The sequence below is a fragment of the Prosopis cineraria genome, unplaced genomic scaffold, assembly GCF_029017545.1.
Source record: "Prosopis cineraria cultivar Desert tree isolate PC_DT_omini unplaced genomic scaffold, ASM2901754v1 PC5, whole genome shotgun sequence".
NCBI lineage: Eukaryota > Viridiplantae > Streptophyta > Magnoliopsida > Fabales > Fabaceae > Prosopis > Prosopis cineraria.
The window spans coordinates 40509198-40527495 of NW_026555336.1; the positions used below are offsets into that span (position 1 = coordinate 40509198).

At 33.5% G+C, this 18298-nt stretch overlaps 3 protein-coding genes and 1 long non-coding RNA gene across 7 annotated transcripts; 1 reads left to right on the forward strand and 3 right to left on the reverse strand.

Annotated features, from left to right (window-relative positions):
- Positions 1-117: 117 nt before the first annotated feature.
- LOC129311332 (purple acid phosphatase 3) lies at positions 118-5357 on the reverse strand. The gene is made up of 7 exons (XM_054953563.1): positions 5025-5357; positions 2416-2572; positions 2168-2275; positions 1929-2056; positions 1623-1751; positions 729-796; positions 118-654 (listed from the first exon to the last, which is right to left on the reverse strand). Exons 1-7 carry the CDS (start codon positions 5229-5231, stop codon positions 441-443), a joined length of 1011 nt encoding a protein of 336 aa, XP_054809538.1. The 5' UTR covers positions 5232-5357; the 3' UTR covers positions 118-440.
- A 2281-nt stretch (positions 5358-7638) lies between these two features.
- Positions 7639-11687, reverse strand: LOC129310334 (tRNase Z TRZ1). 3 transcript variants are annotated; one of them, XM_054952153.1, is made up of 9 exons: positions 11452-11687; positions 11067-11326; positions 10828-10990; positions 10676-10746; positions 10478-10573; positions 9472-9585; positions 8538-8606; positions 8345-8419; positions 7639-8027 (listed from the first exon to the last, which is right to left on the reverse strand). In XM_054952153.1, the coding sequence occupies exons 2-9, from the start codon at positions 11283-11285 to the stop codon at positions 7953-7955; spliced, it is 882 nt and encodes a 293-aa protein (XP_054808128.1). In that variant the 5' UTR covers positions 11286-11326; positions 11452-11687; the 3' UTR covers positions 7639-7952. The 3 variants fall into 3 exon arrangements, with proteins under 3 accessions (XP_054808128.1, XP_054808127.1, XP_054808129.1); XM_054952152.1 differs by having other exon boundaries at positions 11500-11685; XM_054952154.1 differs by lacking the exon at positions 8345-8419 and having other exon boundaries at positions 11500-11687.
- A 378-nt stretch (positions 11688-12065) lies between these two features.
- On the reverse strand, positions 12066-14705 carry LOC129310436 (annexin D5-like). Of its 2 annotated transcripts, none has more exons than XM_054952276.1 (6): positions 14474-14705; positions 13673-13818; positions 13352-13570; positions 12924-13073; positions 12734-12823; positions 12066-12533 (listed from the first exon to the last, which is right to left on the reverse strand). In XM_054952276.1, exons 1-6 carry the CDS (start codon positions 14553-14555, stop codon positions 12333-12335), a joined length of 888 nt encoding a protein of 295 aa, XP_054808251.1. In that variant the 5' UTR covers positions 14556-14705; the 3' UTR covers positions 12066-12332. The 2 variants fall into 2 exon arrangements, with proteins under 2 accessions (XP_054808251.1, XP_054808250.1); XM_054952275.1 differs by having other exon boundaries at positions 12924-13142.
- On the forward strand, positions 12326-17040 carry LOC129310437 (uncharacterized). Its single transcript, XR_008593114.1, has 3 exons — positions 12326-12428; positions 16530-16590; positions 16775-17040. It is a non-coding gene; the product is annotated as an uncharacterized LOC129310437 (long non-coding RNA).
- The last annotated feature ends 1258 nt before the right edge of the window (positions 17041-18298 follow it).

Sequence of the window (18298 nt, forward strand, 5' to 3'; positions counted from 1 at the left end):
ACTTTGATCTTTGAAAGGTAAGTGTGATTATCAATTTGGCGCGCCACAAATTCACGTCAAAGGTTTTATTTGTTGTATGGGGAGGGATTTGGATAAGTTTCTTATAAGATGGACAAATCAACTCAAAATATCTCCTGAGATTTTATTAATTATTCAAATAAAATAAAATGCAGTGTCGTGCATACAGATTAATGGCAAATACTCTCATGATGTTGAGTGAACGTCTTGCAGTCTTGCAGACATGGGGGAACTAACTTACAACTACCGTAATCTAAACTTATTAAATACATGTTGGGCACATGGAAAAATATTTTTTAAAAAGGAAATGATGAATGTACTTAAACAAAGAGAGATATTTCTCATTTTATTCCTGAACACTACTTTTCTTATTTTCTGCCTTCCGAATACTGGATCAGTTCTTTTCAAACAGCGGTCTCTTTCTAAGCTAATGGGTTAAGGTTCTTGGAGACGGTCCATTTGTGTAATACCTTACCAAAAACATCATAGAATACAAGGTATGCCTTGCTCTGGGTGATTTGCACGGACAAGAATCCTTGACCTTCGTAATAAAGCTTCAACTCCTCTGGGCTCCAAGGCTTGACATCTCCCCTCCATGCCTTTGATCCCCCTCCACTCGTCAAGTATTGAATCCCACTGCATTCGTACGTGTATAAACAACATGAGGTTTGAGTTGCAGAACCATGTTTGTGATAATAATATACATTTACCTTCCTGAGTCAATTATATGCTCCAAGCAGTGATCATGTCCATTTATGTACGCATCAACCTCATTTGCCTACACAATCACACAAGGAACTGCACGTTAAAAGATATTCCCTCTGCAACACTTTATTAGATTGAATCAGGCTGGTTAATCAGTGTTTTTATGCATTTGAATCCTCTAAATTTCTCGAAGAACGACAGGAGTAAGAAAGATACAGGCAACGGAGCCTAGCAAACTGGGAGTTTCCCGCATGACGATCAAATTCTTCAAGACATATTGAGGAGTTAAAATAGGGAGATTTTCAATTACATTCAAAACTCTTAAATTTCTAAAATTTCACTTCAATTTAGGGACGTTGATTTGATATTAATTTTTTTTAAAATGACAAAGTTACCCTTCATTTAAATTAATATCAAGACTGCTCTACTTCACTTGTTAATTGCCCTGCTTTACTTATCCATTTACTTATTAAATGTTGTTAATTTTTATATTTTACTTATTTATTTTCCTAGAGTAAAATCAAATGAAAGCCTGGCAATGAATAAGTAAAATAAAACAATTAACAATAGTTCATAAGTAAGTGAACAACATACAGTATAGGAATTGACAAGTTGTTTTAAGATGATTTAAATACTTAAAATGAAAACAAGTTAAGTAGGGCAATTAGTAATATTTTGTAAGTAAATAAACAAATGAAGTGACGCAATTAACAAGTAAAATAGAAAAGTTTTAATATTAATTAAAAAAGGGCAATTTTGTTATTTTTCTAAGAAATTTAATATCAAATCAATAATCCTGAACTGTAATAAAATTTTAAAAATTTAAGGGCTTTGAATATAAATAAATTTTATCAAGAGTCCTTTATTGAAATTGTCTCATTAAAATATGATTACATTACCTCAAGGATTGGGACGAGCTTCGCCTCGAGCTCTTGTGTATTTCCATGATGCCCGGCACTCTTGATTGTATGATGACCAATCACCAATTTCCATGTAGCCTTAGAATTCTTAAGAGCTGAGTCCACTTCCTACAGGGAAAACCTCTAAACCTTAATCAGCCACTGTTGTGATGAAGAAAATGATGGTCCAATCGGTACCCACTGATATAATTAACTTGTTTTAAATACCACACAATGGCACACTTGCTTCCAAGAGGCATGTAAGAAGTTAAGGGTATCAATAGAGAATTTTGAATTTGGATTGACCTTCAAGAGATTAGAAAGGTAAGCTTGGCGAGGAAGCACACCGGTCCAGTCATAGCCTTGCTCTCCTGGCCCCGTGAAGTAGGAATCGTCAAACGGAGTTGTGTCCACGAAGAAAAAGTCCACGATTTCTGCCAAGTAGACAAAAGGAAGACATGATTCTATTTCATTTTTATTATCACGCAAAGGAAAAAGATATTTCATTTTCATCTTCTCACTTATTTCATTTCTAAAAGTGGTACCTGCATTAAGTATGAAAGACCTCATGCAAATCCATCTGCAGTCTTTATGCCTGAGAATGGGACTTAATTGTGCCTCAACATCACCCCTATAGTCATGGTTGCCCAAAACTGCAAAACAGAAAATCAATGAGATAAAATGAATGTGGTATGAGAGAATCAACGCTACATTATGTTGTCGAGGAAACTAATGATATTTTGTACAGGACGATGAAACGCACAAGGTTAATTAGATTTGTCAGGAAATATACCAGAGTACCAAGGTTTGTGCAAGCTTGGGGCAGTGTAGATGTTGACAAATGAATCATAGAAGGCAGGATCGTGCACTCCTTTCAGGCCATCTTCGTAGAAATTATCCCCAGTCGATATCACAAAATCTATATCCAGTTTCTCCCCCACCATTCCCATCTAAGCATATATGCATTGCGGACGCATTCAATTAAGTTAATTAACATCACTTATACATTATTAATAGTATTAGTAGTATGTGTTATCATTTCAATTAGTACAATCAATCACTTCAAAATTAATATAATGCTTTTGGAGATATGAAAAATCTCACACACTAATCTTATTTTTGAGAGATCAGGAAGTCAAAATCACAGAGAGGTGCTGTTTGTTTGCTTCAATTTAATAAGGTGGTTTGGGTTATTAAAATTAGGTCCACAAACATTGCCATCATCCAGAGTTTTTGGGTTGAACCATGAAAATTTCAATTTCCATCTGAAATATTTTCGAATTCATTTTATTTCCGGACAAAAAAGAAAAAAGGAATCAACGAAGTGAATGGAATATGCTGAGAACTGTACCCTTCAAATCCTTAAAGCACATCTCATTCATAGGCTGGCATTTGCTTCCGGATATCTCTTCCTAAAATAATTCAAGTACGATGCACGATACTAAAGCGAATATAGTTCAATTTCCAATGTAAATTTTTTGAAGTTTTGTTAAGAATGAGCATATAGATTCGAAACATATAGAAAAAAGCAAATGAAGACGTGCATCTGTACTTCAACAGAAAAGAGAGAAATATCAGTTGACTTGTATAATTGGCAAGCAGCTTGCGTGTACCTAACTATTTTTTCATCGCCACCGAAACAGAAACTAATAATCGACACATGTATCAAAGTGGTCCAGACATCTCGATTAATTGATAAAATTATATATATTTTATATTTTATATGTCTTTCCATAAAGCCCCATATAACCTTTTCCCTGAGCTTTTGGAATATTCCCCGATATGCCTTCAAAACGCAAAAGTGACTTTGCGTGAAAGAATAGAGCAACAGAAATGGAATGGACACCCACCCATAACATTAATCAAGTGGCACAACATAATTAATAAAGTAGCTTTTACGTACTCTATATATATATATATTAAAAGATCAATGTAAAACAGTAAAAAATATGTTTTGAGGGGGAGAACAGTTCGTAACAGCAATAGACGTTAATTCCCCTTACAAAAATTAATTCATAACATATTTTATATCAGCAACAAAATTTTATATTTTAGTTCGCACTAAATTTATAAAATTTTTTGGCTCAATATCTTCTGAAATGATCAGACATGAAATGCATACTTTTGATTCCGATCAATCCGGAATGTAATTTTAATATTTTCAAAATATATTTTAGAAACTATATGTCAGTATACGTTACATAACTTTATTCTTATGTAGAAAGTATTTTTTTTATGTGTTTTTAATTATTCTACATGTAGTTGCAAATTATTGTTATATTATTTTTTTAAAAAATTCGGCGTCAGTTTTTTCATGACGGGACTTTTAAAATGTAGATATTTTGTTTATCCTTTTTTTTATGAATGCTAACCTAATTCAATGAATAGTAGAATTTGAAAGAATTTGGTTCATTTTGCATCAACAGTTATATACATACTGATGAATTTGAATGGCAGATGAGGGTTGCTTAAAGAATCAATACCGCAATCTATATCTTTAATTGTATGGCCCAAAAAAATCTATATCTATAATCGAGACAAATGGGTAAGAATCAATTAAGCATTTGTATTCGGGTAAAAATAAAAATAATAAGAAAGGACCAGTATAAGAAATAGGATGGTAGATGGAATATTGACTAAACGAGCTTATACAAAGATTCTGGTCTATAGGAAAGATTAGCTTAGGGGTAAAGCAACTGACTCTCACGCAAATTTTCCAAATTTTTTTTAGTTTAAATTACATAAATTCTTCTGGTAGGCATGGGCACTTCTCTTGTGTTATGTTGTCTGATTTCAAAATAATTAATTTTTAAAAAGTCATTAACTAATCACCAATCACATGTTTATCTCAATTCTCAAAAGCTCTACTATAGCACACGCCCATGTTACGAGAGAACTCATGTCGGCTACAATAATATTTTTAAATAAATAAATAACTTTTTTTTCTTTTCGGAAAATCGTTTTTAGACTTATTTATATATATAAGCCGTTTCTAATAGGTTTTTTTTTATAAAAAAAATACACTAGTCCCTTTGTTAAATATATTATATGTCAATTATATGCATAGGAACGAATGAATTCTAATAAATCAAATTTTAAAGCATGTAGTTAGCAACAAATGAAAATAAATAACAAATTTAAGTACACACAGCTTGAGGTGAGAAATGATGTTGTTCACGTACGACTCCAAAATTAAACAACATCAATTTACAGACACCTAGTAGTAGCAGATCTGCTGAGAATAAATATGCGAGATGAAGTTAAAGTCATGGATTCATATGATTAGAACGAGCAAACAAAATGATTTTGCGATATTGAATCCATATATATATATATAGAGAGAGAGAGAGGGGGGGGGGAAAAAAGAAACTGAAAGAGAAAGCAAAGAATGGAGAAGTTAACCTGATGGGCGACGGAAGTTTGATTGTAAAAGCCTCTTCTGCCCCAATCTCCGACGACGAGAAAGCTCAGCGAGTTGTCGGGTTTGCTGGGGAGGTGGCGAAGGTGTTCGAGTTCCGCAACGGAAGGAGCCGCCAAGAAACACAGGACACATGCTGTGAGGAACATGATCAGAGGTAAGAGAATAGGTCTGTTGGAAGAAGAAGACATTGGTGTTGTACTAATATATTAAGAAGGACGAAGATGGCGATGGAAGAGAGAGACGGAGAAGAGGGCAAGAGGTTGAAGATGAGAAATGTATAATAAACACCGAAACTCGGATTCCTTCCTTGGCTTTGTATTTATGATACGCTGTTCTCGGAGCAGTCACCATCTCCCCAAGGAATTTAGTCCAAGTTTCATTTATCTATTCGTCGCTATAACGTCTCCAACAACATTTTTTTAATTCCTCAATTTCTATTACTTTTTTTTTTTGTATTTCAAACATTTATTTTGTAATATTATCATTTATTGAATAGCGATATATGGTCAAGCAATAATCAGTGTTATTTTTTAGAAATTGAAAAAAGTTCGTGTCTATATATATCATCACATGCATGCTTTATTTTCTGTCCCCTTTTAAATAAATATATAAATATATATATATATATATAAATTTTCCAAGTTTGAAACATCAATTTCATGCTAGATGTGTGTACAATTGATAATTAATTATATGGATTATGTAGTTATTTTTATAATTAAATATTAAGCAAATACGAATATAGTGATTATATTAGCAGCCGTGTTTGCCGATGAATCCACTGTATAGCATATATACTTTTTTTTTTGGGCCAAATATAGCGTATATACTTGATTAAAACCCCAGCAGGAGTTAGCAAAGATCATTGCTGTGAATTCAGAATTTATGAATTATGAAATTTACTGTGAATGCTGTAGCTTCTGAATGCCCAGAAGGAATAAGAAATTATGAGTTCTGAATTTAAATTGGAGTACAGGTGTAAGTCTTGACTTATCGCCTTTTTACATCCTTGATTACTCTGTTCTCTATTATATTTGTAGTGCCGTGATATGTTGACAAAAAATACTGTGCTTTTTTGAAATTATTTTTGTTTTATTATTTTGAGAATTAATATTTTATAGAGTATATTTTATTTTTAATAATCTCTATTATTATCCAAAACAATAATTTCAAAACATCTAAAAGAAATTTTTGTTTTTTTATTTTTCAAAAAAATATTTAATTTTTTTATTTTTTAAAACATTTTCTAAAAACATATTGTCAAACAATTTTTTTTTTATTTAGGATAACAAAAAACCATTTTCCATGACAAGTTACCAAGTAAGCCCTCTGCCGTAACTAGCTCAATAACTTTTACTTTTCGTACCATATAGCTAAAATCGATGATATATTATTTAGAGTCTGTTTGGATTTCAGTTGGGTATAATAGATTACAAAAATAATGGATTAAGTGGTAGATTTTAATTATAATTGATTATGTTATGATACAATCTGTTCAGATATTATTTTTTTAAAATTGATTTTAACAGAATTGAAAATGTTTGGATAATTTAATCAGAATTAATTTTAGTTATATAAATTACTATATAATTTAATTCTTAAATATAAAAAATTAATTTTTTAAGGATATAAAATTTGAATTTTATTAAGAAAAAAAAGAGAGAAGAAAAAAAATTTAATTTTATTTTTATTAAATTATGTGCTTTATTTATAATTTTCTCATAGGCTTTCTTTTATAATCTTCTCCAACGTTTTTTGATTAACTTTTGACAAAAGCTGATTCCATCAGAAAACGCGCGTAACATGCGAGAATCAATTTTCATCTTATTTTGACTGTTTGGATAATTTGTTGTAAAAATTAATTTTGGAGGGAAAAAATCAATTTTTCCCCTTATCCAAACAGTTAATCTCAACTCAAGCTACCTCCTTGTTTGGCATTTTTCGATAGAGGGAAAAAGTGGTTTATGAATAGCAAAGAAAATATGATCTTGTGCTCCCATTACTTAATATATATACAACTAAAAACTCTTCCGATTACACGATGTGGGACTTTTTCTTACACAACCAAAAACACTAGGGAAGCTTAATTAATTAGTAACCAAAAGTGGAATGAGATGGTGCTACAGAAGAAGGCATTGTGCCGCACCATCACCATCCCTCCACGTTCATATCGTGCTATTCTGCTTGCACTCTTCCAAACTTCTTCACTCTGAACTCCTCTATCAAGATACTGTCATGGTCTCCAAGGCTCCACTTCTTCCACTCCGCCATCCTCACTTCAACCTTGTACTAAAGCTATTATGATCACCTCCTATCTCTAACCCTCAAACTGGTCACTCATCATTACACAAGCTTCGACACAACATAACGAGAATTATTCAAGTTCCAACGAAAAGCAAATATCGGTTGTGCCAGAATATCACCGTGCTGGAGGTCATAGTTCCCGCATGAAACGTTTATGTTTTCCCTTCACTTCTTATGCCAACGTCAGCGTTTTTGGTCCTTGACGTAATTATTGGTAGCCATTAGGGCAATTTTGAAACTTTTTACATTTTTTTTAAAATAATAGAATCAAATAAAATATTTAGAATGCAATTGATCCTCACCCTGACCTTTAAGAGGCAAAAGGAGAATATACTTCTGTCCATAAAATTTTAAATACTCAACTTCAACATACACCTAACTGTGAGGTCTTGGATGAGACTAATAACTTCACCATACATGCAACATGTTCTCTGATATTTTCTTTTTCTTTTGCCAACTATTCTCTAACATTTAATTGTAAAATAGTAATTGAATAAAACAACTGGCATAGCCCAGTGGCCCTAGTAGCTCATTACAAAACAGGAATCAGCCCGGCATTCATTTGATCCTTCATTTGCCATCAAGAAAGCTCGTAGATCCTTGAGTCAGAAACCCTCTGTAAGTGCATAAGTTCGACCCGCTAATGGTGGAGGCAAGGCCGCTATGGCTTCTTGAATTTCCTGAAATATCATAAATGCCACTGCCGGCATTAGCTATGCTGAAACAGAACAGGGAAGAGAGACGACATAGGACAAAGTTTGAGCAGTCTACATGCTAATAAACTAAGTCAGCAAACAGTCACCACATAAGAGTTTAGAATCACTTTGTAATTTTTTTTTTTTTTTCAAACTGCAAGAACCAAGTTTCAAATTAAACATGAAGAAGCTTCCTACGAGTCCCCATAGAAGTTTCTCCAAAAGTTGCCGCTCCATAAAACTCTCATAGGGAAGGAGTTGAGATGGCGTGGGGATGTAGAATTCATTTACTAGTATCATACCTCTTCTGTGTAGCGTGCTGAAAAGTGAATTAGAAGGATTGCTCTGTTTTGCAACTTCCCAGCGTGACTAATTATCTGGAGGGCATTGATTAGCAGGGAATGAAACAACCAAAATCCCCAAGAGATATGAATTTTCTTGTGCTCCAGACTGCAGCTGATAGTGAATAGAATGCTAATGGTTCATAGAGTATACCTCAGACAGATGAGTGTGTCCATAATCCCTGGCATGCGTCACTGTAATTGAATCGTTTACAAAGGTGCACTGGATGCATAGATGAGACAACATAAGAGTTGCACTAAAATCACATCCTTAACCACATAATTTTAATCAACATTATGTAGGAGCAAGCAATGTGTACAGAAAATGAACTTGAAAGTGCAATAAAAAGAACTGATATAATGTAGATATTGCATGTAGATTTTTTTCAACAGTACTTATAAAATAAATTTTCTGTAATTAGTTTTAAAATTATTAATAAGTATCAAATTGCATGAATTGATTTTCAACTATTATATGAATAATAATGAATTCATTCAGCCATGACTTCAAATATTAGGACTCAATGAATTGATTAATCACTCTTGGTTATGAAAATCTGATGCTTTCAGATAAGATGGAGGAGAAATGTAGGCTAAAAGTCAGTATCTAAATGAATTAAAAACTCCAATGGCTACAGTCTGTTCAAGAACTCTGAAAATTCTATATTCAGACTAGGTACAGTCTTAAGGGATGATGATGTGTGGTGTTTCCTACATGTGTTCTTGGTTAATTTCCTGAAAATTATTGCCTGTCTTTTGTCTCAATTGCTCAACACCTCCTTCTGTATTATAAGACAACTAAAATCTAGAAACTTATACAATAATAACAACAACAACAAGCCTTATCCCACCAGGTGAAGTCAGCAAATGTAAAAATGTACATGTGGAAATATAAAAAATTCTCAACAGAAAATATCAAATCTTGAATCTATACCATTCCATTTCATAATGGGCTAAGTGCATAGACTTTGAATCAAGGAAGACCATTAATGATCTGTTCCAATAATGCAAAACTACGAAGCTTGAATCAATAGTTTAGATCAGCAATAAAGTTGGAAACGAATTATTAGATAAAGAAAGTAGAGCACCTCCATAACAAGGATCCTGGCCCGCAATGCATCAATATTACTATCATCAACTATGAAATCCGACATAGTGTCTCCAGTGAAAGCAATCTCTGGTTCTTCCAAAGTGTACGTGATCTGCCCACAGCACAATCTGGTTGAGCATACTCAGTGAAGTCAACACAAGAAGCAGATGCACTAGCAAACTTCTATACCAAAATAGGTAACATGTTACGCCTCTTAAACATAAACAACCAATCAATTGCAGCCTATAGCTAGCTCATTTTGATAAAGATAACTTAATATTGAATCAAAGAATTATGAGAAGAAGAAACAGTCGACTACAGATATAACTTCATTGTCTACAGCTATCAAGAGGAAAACTTTACATTTGTTCAATTTTTCCTATCATGATAGATAGATCTTGCGTTTGGAGAAGGGGGCAAAGGCAACTAAATCATAATGCGGTAGCCTCCTGAACATTGACTCAGAAAATATGTTCAGCTCAGAGTTTAAATCCTCCTCGATGATCATGGTCATAATTTTTTTTTTAATAAATATAGTCTATATTATACATTCCCTCCGTTTCAAATTATAACGCACTTTTAGATAAAATCTCACATACCAATAAACCCTATTAAATACATTTAACAACCTTATCTTTTCAAAACAAAAATATAAACTTTCAAAAACACCCATCATTTAATATATTAAAAAAAGAATAAACGAAAATTAATTACAGAGAGAAAAAAGATAATATTGAAATTGGTGCATTTAATGAAACCTTAATTTACTCAAAGTATCTTATATTTTGGGACGAAAAAACTCCTTCAAAAGTGTCCAATAATTTGAGATGGAGGGAGTATCTTGTTGTGCTTTCATTTCTTTTTCCCCCTCTCTAATCAAATGAAAAACGTAAGAAATGCAGAGAACTGAGCAGCAAGTGTTAGCATTGGTTGAACAAAAGTATTTCCAATTGCCCAGCCATGGATTTAACAAAATATCCATTAATACAACAATCAAGACCAACCTCCACACCTGAAAACTTCAACTTCTTAATTTCATTTCCAGGAAGGCCAAGGTACTCGTGTTTAAGCTTCTTTTTTACAGAGTAAAGTACATAACCCTGTCAAAATCATGCATAAACGTCAGTCCACAGTATTACTAAGTGATGAGGATAAAATCAGGAATCAAACTCAAAAGAGATACATAATTGCTAGCTGGTAACCTGGCTAGGTATCACATGGTAGGTCTTAAAAGCTTTTACTTTAATATCGTTTCTCAAATAAAACTCTTCTCCTGAAAATAAAATCTAGCGTAAGCAACAAAAATATACGAGTGGCCAAAGTTAGCATTGCAAAATTTCAATTCAAAACTTACCTATATCCAAGCCAACCAGATTGTGCTTCAGTTCTGAGTGGTCCAGTTTCCTGTGCACCTCAAAGAGCTTCTCTACGTCCTCTTTTACGGATGACGGTACAATAATTGTTGGTGGCTTCATACGGTATAAGCCTCTTGTAGCAACATACATAGGCAGTCCTCCCTGTCCAAAGAAAAGATGTGTCAGACATACAATCAGTTATCTCGGGTATGAATTTGCATTGAAGAAACGGACTAACTATGTGATCCATGTGAGAATGGGAAATAAGGAGGAAGTCTTGGCAAACAGCACGGGGAGGGCAGCGACCAATATCAAAAGCTAATTTAAGTGAGGGGAAAATTATGCACGTTTCTTGGCCTCCAATGGACAAACCCTGAATAGGGTACCCCTCAATTATCAGATCCTTTCCTTTCTCTGAGAAAGAATCTGAGCCTCGAATATCTTCTTTCCCTGACATTTGAATCTTGAGTTCTTCGCCGAGTCCACGAAAGCTGGAAACTACAAGGAACAAAGGAGACAATAATATGAGAAGGAAACAATTGATTTGTAAGAGGAAATCTTGCACATATTGAGAGTTGTGACTTGGGACTGTCACAAGCACCGATTCGACAGCTACACGATACCGTTTTCAGTCTAACAAAAGGAAAGGTACTCTGACGTTGAAGGCTTACCGCGCCAGGGATTAAGCAACACAAAAGAGCTGCTCGGCCTCTGAAGCTGAAGGAAGACCGCCACGCCAAGGTTGAGCGGTGTGAACTGTGAAGCTCTAATCCCTGCCCAGTCACCCAGGTACTCTGCTTCGCGTTTGAGGCTTCAGGCTTGCAGCCTTGCACGCCAATTTTCGATTACATTTTTTTTTTTATGATTTTTATTGTTTTCATTTTTAATATCAACAATCAGCCAATTTTTATCGTTCACGGTTAATAAATAATGTGATTTGTTATAATTCTTATATTTTATGTTCATACAATTATATACTACAATATGTTATAGAAATATTTACATATGATAATGTATAAAATGATAATCGCCTAGTGAGATTAAGTAATCTATTTATTTTATGGTAAAAAATGTAATGTAGTTGAAAAAGTATTTTAGTTAACGATGCCTTTGCTTATCTCTTTCAAAGATTAGAAGTAACAAACGGTTTATATTATTATTTATAGAAGAACACAAAATGGCTAATAGAAGTCGAGGAAGTATCGCACGATGAGCTAGTTTGAATGATAGACGGCAAAAGGAGCAACGGGGTTTCATAACTTGACTGCACTTTGTCTTTTTCTTTACCGCCATCTTTTAATAGATAGGAAAGAGTAGTATGAAATAATTATGCATATATTATGTACAAAGGAAATAAAGGGTAACCGGACCATGAGTGTGCAAGTTATTCAGATGGATATCCTATTTAGAAATCAATCTCATGCTACTGACTCTTGCATGCATTTATTCATGTCAAAACTTGCTCGTAGATGCATGCCATTGTTCATAGGGCTCTTGTTCCCATCTAATCACCGCCTATCAGAGATAGAAGAAAGTCCTTATAATGACCTGATGTGTCTGATCGAACGGTACTGGCTAATGGTTTTCCATATCTTGAGAGGTATGCTTCTTTTATTTGTTCCATATCAACTTCAGTTCTTGTCACGATTACCCTTATTAATCTACTATCATCTGTTCCAAAACCCTTCATTGATTTCCTCAGAATCTGCCCAAAAAAAAAAAAACACCTCAAACAGTAGTCATTTTTACTGTAAGTAGTTCTGCAATGTGAATGGCATCACGAATTTCACAACAACTGAGACAAACCTATGTATAACAGAACTTAATGGAAGTGTGAAATATTCATGAACCATTTTACAAGGAATGCAAACTTTTGGAGATGAAACTATGAGAAGGAGAAAATACCTTGGCAAAGTACAGTGCGGGGTTAGTAGCACATCGAAGAATGGCCAGGAGGCCCCTTTCAAAATAGCCATGTGTTTCTTTCTTTATGGCCTGTAGGGCACGAAACGGATGGATTGGATTGTGTAAAAGAAATAATGATGAACTACAAATCATTGAACAAAAGCAGCTCATTGAGGATTTGCATGTAAACCTTTTCCAGTGAGTTGCCGTTGTTTCTTTCATATGCTTTGGCAATAGCAGCCAAATGTGTCCTGCTTCTGTCACTAAAAATCCTTATGAAAGTCTTCTCATCGGTTCCTAGCATCTTCCTCTCCCCGGCTTTATACAGATCCATTGCGTCCTTCTCTACAATCTCTTGATTAAATTCTGGGCCTTCATAACGTGGTACGCTTATATATTCATGCAACAGCTATTAATAGATAGCTTGACTCAGGTTACTCAATTATTTAGCTAACAGATGAAGTCAATACGACAAGATTTGAAAAAAGCACTCATAAGACTGACTGTATCAAAGAGAATAAAGACAATAGCTTTAATGGAGTATCCCATTTTAATGAAATAGAGAACAGAAAAAAATTGTCTATTCATCAGAGGAGGGGATGGAGAGTATTGAAGCACCTTTTTGAGATCCCCAGATAGATAGTCTTCAATGTCCCTCTCTAAACGAGTATGGTATACTTTCTGATAAACTTCTTTAAAGCGTCTTATTTGTGATGGGGAGCGAGAACAAATCACTTCAGTTATAGCTTGATAATCAACAAGAGATGAAGTCAAGGCTTGCCTTGCTACGGTAGCATCCCTATTGGCAGGTTCATCCATCCAAAGAAGCATTGCTTTCTGAAGTCAAAAAGATGAATTACTTGTTTTCCACTGTTTTCACTTTTCAATGATGAAAGGAAAACAATAACTGGGTTAGTTTTTCTTTGAACATGTATATACCTTGAGATTCCCATGAAGCTCTGAACTGATGCGTTTGGTAAGCGGTTCAGAATATGCAGTTTCATATTCTTGTAGAATGAGGTCTCTTTGTGCTGAATCTCTGTGAGCAAGGATTTCTATAACTATTGAAGTTTTGCAGCGCATTCCTGTAATTGAGAATTGCGAAAACCATGTTATAGAAACATCCAAAAGTGCGTCAAATGGATTGCTTCTTTCTTTCAGTTAACTTGATGGGATGGGAATGTATAGAATATCAATAACAGTTGCACTATTCGCTCATGAAGAATGTAACGTATTAGTTATATATATACATATATATATATATATATAAAAGACTGTAAAGTAATATAAATTTTATTTTTAATTGAATGTTAATTAATATATATATTAGTAGTTCCTTAGTTATTTATATATATGCTTGCCCTTGTGCTCATTTACCTGCAATTCTTTTGCACTAAAATATTTAAGATGACAAGTAAAACTCTCCATTACAACTCTCCAACTTTAAGGCCCTCATCGAAATAAAAATAACAGATGAAAATTGAGAAGAAGACAGAGCACACACCATTGCAGAGCTAAGAGAAAACAAATCATTGTAGAATAATACTTATGATAATATAGATATATATATATATATACACACACACGCTATGGCGAAAATTCTTCAACCTTCAACAGAATTGCATATATAGCCAGGCTTTCAATATCCTTTCACAAGGATGAAGAAAATTATCAAACATCAGAAAATGCACTTACATATAAACACGTTATTAAGAAAAAGAAAAAAAAATGATTAGTAACCTTTTTTCAAAGCTTTGCGGAGGCGACCAACATCATCCCGAGCCGAAAATGTGTCTGGAGGAAGGGTGGTCAAGGTTGACATAGGTGATTTCGTTGATTTCAGAAACAGATTGAATTTGAATGAATAGGAAATGCTGTAGAAGAATGGGGGAAGAGGCGCAAAGAGAAACGAGCATTGGTAGTATAAATGGAGAATAATAAAGCAAGTCAAGGCTCAATTCGCAAAATTCTAATATTGGCATTTGGTTCGAGCATGAAGAAAACAACACCTAATTTCAAAGGGTTCAATTCAAAAGCCTGAAAATGGATAATCCCCTATAATCTCTCAAACATAGGTGTTCACAAATAGAAAAATGAGTTGCAATTACAGAGCCATGGAGGTGGATGGAGATGCCCCCGCTCCCGGGGTACAATAATACCATTTTTAACATAATCTGTTAAATGTAAATCACTTGCAATTCAAAATAAGTGGCTCAAGGTTAAGAAAAAATTGCTAGAAAATCCTTTTTTAAAAGGAAAATTATTACCAAAGACCAAGCCAGATTTAAGGACTAAGTTTGTTATTATATTCATAGAACACTTTTTTGTGTTGGCTGAAATGCCCCATGTTAAGCCCTCTCTGTACACATTCCCTAATCGGAGAACCATTAGAACACCTTAGAAGATGCCACACCTTACTTCCTATTCAGCTGCTGAGCTTGAAGATGATTGGCAATGGCAACTCCTCCCACTGTCGCCGCCTCTACCTCTGCCTACTGAAGGTGATTAGCAACTCCTCATGCTGTCACCTCCTCGTCCGCTGCCTCAAGTCCTGTTCCAAATCCCCCACCGTTGTATGTGAAACCATGATCAGGTCTAACCGACCCATGTGAACGTAGCAGAAATCTTCATGATTGGCTCAACAAAAGCAATACTTGCCCTGTTTATCGTCTTCACCGTTAAGAACGGCGGCCTCAAATTGTTCTATCTTTTATAGGACGACTTTTTACTGGAAAAATTTTCTATGGCAGTAGTTCCATCCTTTTGATTTAGATAATTATAGATTAAAGTACTTGTCCTTGACCAAGAGCTTAAAGTACCAAGATGGGACGCCAACAACTCAAGTTACTGCTCTTGGCAAGGCGTTAGCCGCAATGTCTCATGCAAACCTCCGAGGTACTGTCACTCTAGTGTCCCAGCTCAAAGTCTTCGACAGCTTGACCTTTCAAATAACAATTTTCATGGTTACATGCCAGTACTCAGAATCCCCTTTGAACGAAAGTTATAGTTGTTATCATTAACATTTTTCTTGTGCCATAGTACTTTTGATGATTTTATTAATAATAGGGATCTGGGTGAGGAGAAGTTATGAACCAAAAACAACTAAAACCAACTTTTAAAAGTTTCTCCACTCTTCCAATGGCCTTGTGATTAAACTTAGAGAAAGCTGTTGTGGTCTCTAATAAAAGAAAAAAAAAAAACAAAGAAAGAAAGCTCATGTTATTCCTACTCGTGCAAAAAATCATTTTGTGGGGGTAGGCAGTATTTAAAACATCTCATGACAATTGAAAGAGAGAGATGGTAATCTCATGATCCCTGCTATGTAAAAGTCACAGAAGGTAAGAGTTTTTTCTTAAACACATTTTATTCCTTGAGTGCAATAGAATCTTCTATAAAAGCTTGTACAAGTAATGAGCTCATCACTTGTAATTTTGAATTGTCAAAACACTAAGTACACGTGTGCCTTTCTTATCATCATTCTATCAATGTTAATGATGATTCTCGCCGCCCCTAGTTCATTTCAAAGTCCTATGTTGTACATTTATTTATGTGTGTTTTTATATGAAAACTTACATAGGTATAAGTATAGATGGGCAGATGTTGTACAAATCAAGAAGCCTATTGAGGTGCCTGCTCCAAAATATGTAGAACATCTAGTGGACTGGATTGGAGCACAGCTTGATGATGAATCCATATTCCCTCCTAAGCTTAGTAGAGATTATATTTTTTTGTATCCTAAGCCCTTAAAATCATTACCATTAATTATGTACTCTAATATGTGGAATTATGTATGTAGGTACACCATTTCCCCCAACTTCAAGGATGTTGTGAAGACAATATTCGAGCAATCGCTCCATGTAAATTTTTTTCCTGATTATTGTTTTGTATTCTTAAGTAGTTTATATCAGGGTCTTGCAAATGTAGGATATGAAAGGTAGATATGGCAATATGTAGTTCTTTTTTTTTTTTTTTTTGTAGCACCCCCCATAATGAAATAATATTTACAAACGAGGTGTTGATATATTGTTTCCTGTCTGCTAGGTAGTCTACCGCACTAGTTTGAGCTGGAGTACAGGTGGAATTACCTTGTTCAGTGGCTACACTGATGGTGTGATGAGAGTTTGTAGAATTGGACGTTATCAGGAAGAGCTATCAGAAAAAACTAGGAAATTTAGCATTTTCCTATGCTTACTTAGGTTTCAGTCTATTGGTCTCGTATTGGATCAAATTTTTGTGTCTGCTTTTTTGTGCAGACAGGTATGGAAAAGAGTCTTTTTGGAAATCATCCAGTTTCATTAAAACATCAAGTCTTGCTCCTATAAGAGAATTTTACTCTAAGAAATTGTATTTAAAATCAAGATGTTTTGATGCATTTATCTCTTATCAGTTGTGTATTAAACAAGTATATTATATTTGTCATGCTTACAATTCAAATCTGAGATTACTCTCTGTTCGAGATATTTTGCATGGAATACTCCATCGTTTCCATGAAATGTAGGGGCACTAACAATGAGGTGCTGTCTATGCGTTTATTTTATATGGAATCAATTACAATTAACATGTAAATTTCGCCCAGGCATGTTTGCAAATCTTTTCGTATATTATTTTACATGGAATCTATAATTGTTTTCATGAAATGTAAGGGCATTGACACTAATGTGCTCCCTGTGTGTTTATTTTACTTGAAATCAATAACATTTAAGATGTATTTTTTTTTGTGCAACGCTATAAGCGTGAAGTGTAAAGGATATAAACTTAGAGTGCAATGGTATAAGCATTGGATACAAGGATATAGGCTTAAAGTAGAAGTGTAAGTTGCAAAGTAATAGGTTGAAATGCAAGTTTATAAAGTTGAGGTGCAAAGGTATGAACTTAAAATATAAAGTATAAGGTGGTAAGTTTTGAATGAAAAAGTATAGGCTTAAAGTATCAGATGCAAAATAATAAGTATTGACCTTTGAGTGCAAGCTTATAGGCTTAGGATGCAAATGTATATGCGTAAGGTGCAAAGTATAAAGCGATATACAATTTAAAATAGAAAGAATAATTTATTTTTTTAAAATGTGCGTTATCCTCACAGTTAAAATTTAAATTTAAACAATAATAATTTATTTTATAATTTATCACTTAGCTTTATATTTTAGTATACAATTTTTACAAAAAAGAATTAATTTTTTATTTTATATTTTATTTTATACAATTAATTTTTTGAAAAAATTATTTTTATATTTATATTTTTTAAAAATAAAAAAATATAATAGTTGGTTATTGTTGAAATACAACAAATCATTTTGTCTTTTTTTTTTGGGTAATCAAAACCATTTTATATTTATGGTAACAACATACTGTTTTATTTTTATTAAAAGAACTTAAAAGGTTTGTTAATCTATGCATTTTACAATACAAAAAATAATTTATTTTTTAAAAACGTGTGTTATTTCCATATAGTTAAAATTTAAATTTCAACAATAAAATATTTTATTTTATAATTTATCACTTGGCTTTATATTTTAATATACAACTTTTTTAATATAAATATGTATTTTATATTTTATTTTATGCAAT

Excerpts from the sequence above, each read along its gene's own strand:
- LOC129310436 (XM_054952275.1), bottom strand. The coding sequence starts at position 14,555 with ATGTCAACCTTGACCACCCTTCCTCCAGACACATTTTCGGCTCGGGAT. Across the intron at positions 13,819-14,473 it reads CCGCAAAGCTTTGAAAAAAG|GAATGCGCTGCAAAACTTCA; the intron begins GTTACTAATCAT and ends TCTCAATTACAG. Across the intron at positions 12,824-12,923 it reads ACGGCAACTCACTGGAAAAG|GCCATAAAGAAAGAAACACA; the intron begins GTTTACATGCAA and ends CGTGCCCTACAG.
- LOC129311332 (XM_054953563.1), bottom strand. The coding sequence starts at position 5,231 with ATGTCTTCTTCTTCCAACAGACCTATTCTCTTACCTCTGATCATGTTC. Across the intron at positions 1,752-1,928 it reads ACCTTTCTAATCTCTTGAAG|GAAGTGGACTCAGCTCTTAA; the intron begins GTCAATCCAAAT and ends TTTTCCCTGTAG. Across the intron at positions 655-728 it reads CATATAATTGACTCAGGAAG|TGGGATTCAATACTTGACGA; the intron begins GTAAATGTATAT and ends GTACGAATGCAG.
- LOC129310334 (XM_054952153.1), bottom strand. The coding sequence starts at position 11,285 with ATGTCAGGGAAAGAAGATATTCGAGGCTCAGATTCTTTCTCAGAGAAA. Across the intron at positions 10,991-11,066 it reads ATTCTCACATGGATCACATA|GGAGGACTGCCTATGTATGT; the intron begins GTTAGTCCGTTT and ends TTCTTTGGACAG. Across the intron at positions 10,574-10,675 it reads ACCATGTGATACCTAGCCAG|GGTTATGTACTTTACTCTGT; the intron begins GTTACCAGCTAG and ends TGATTTTGACAG.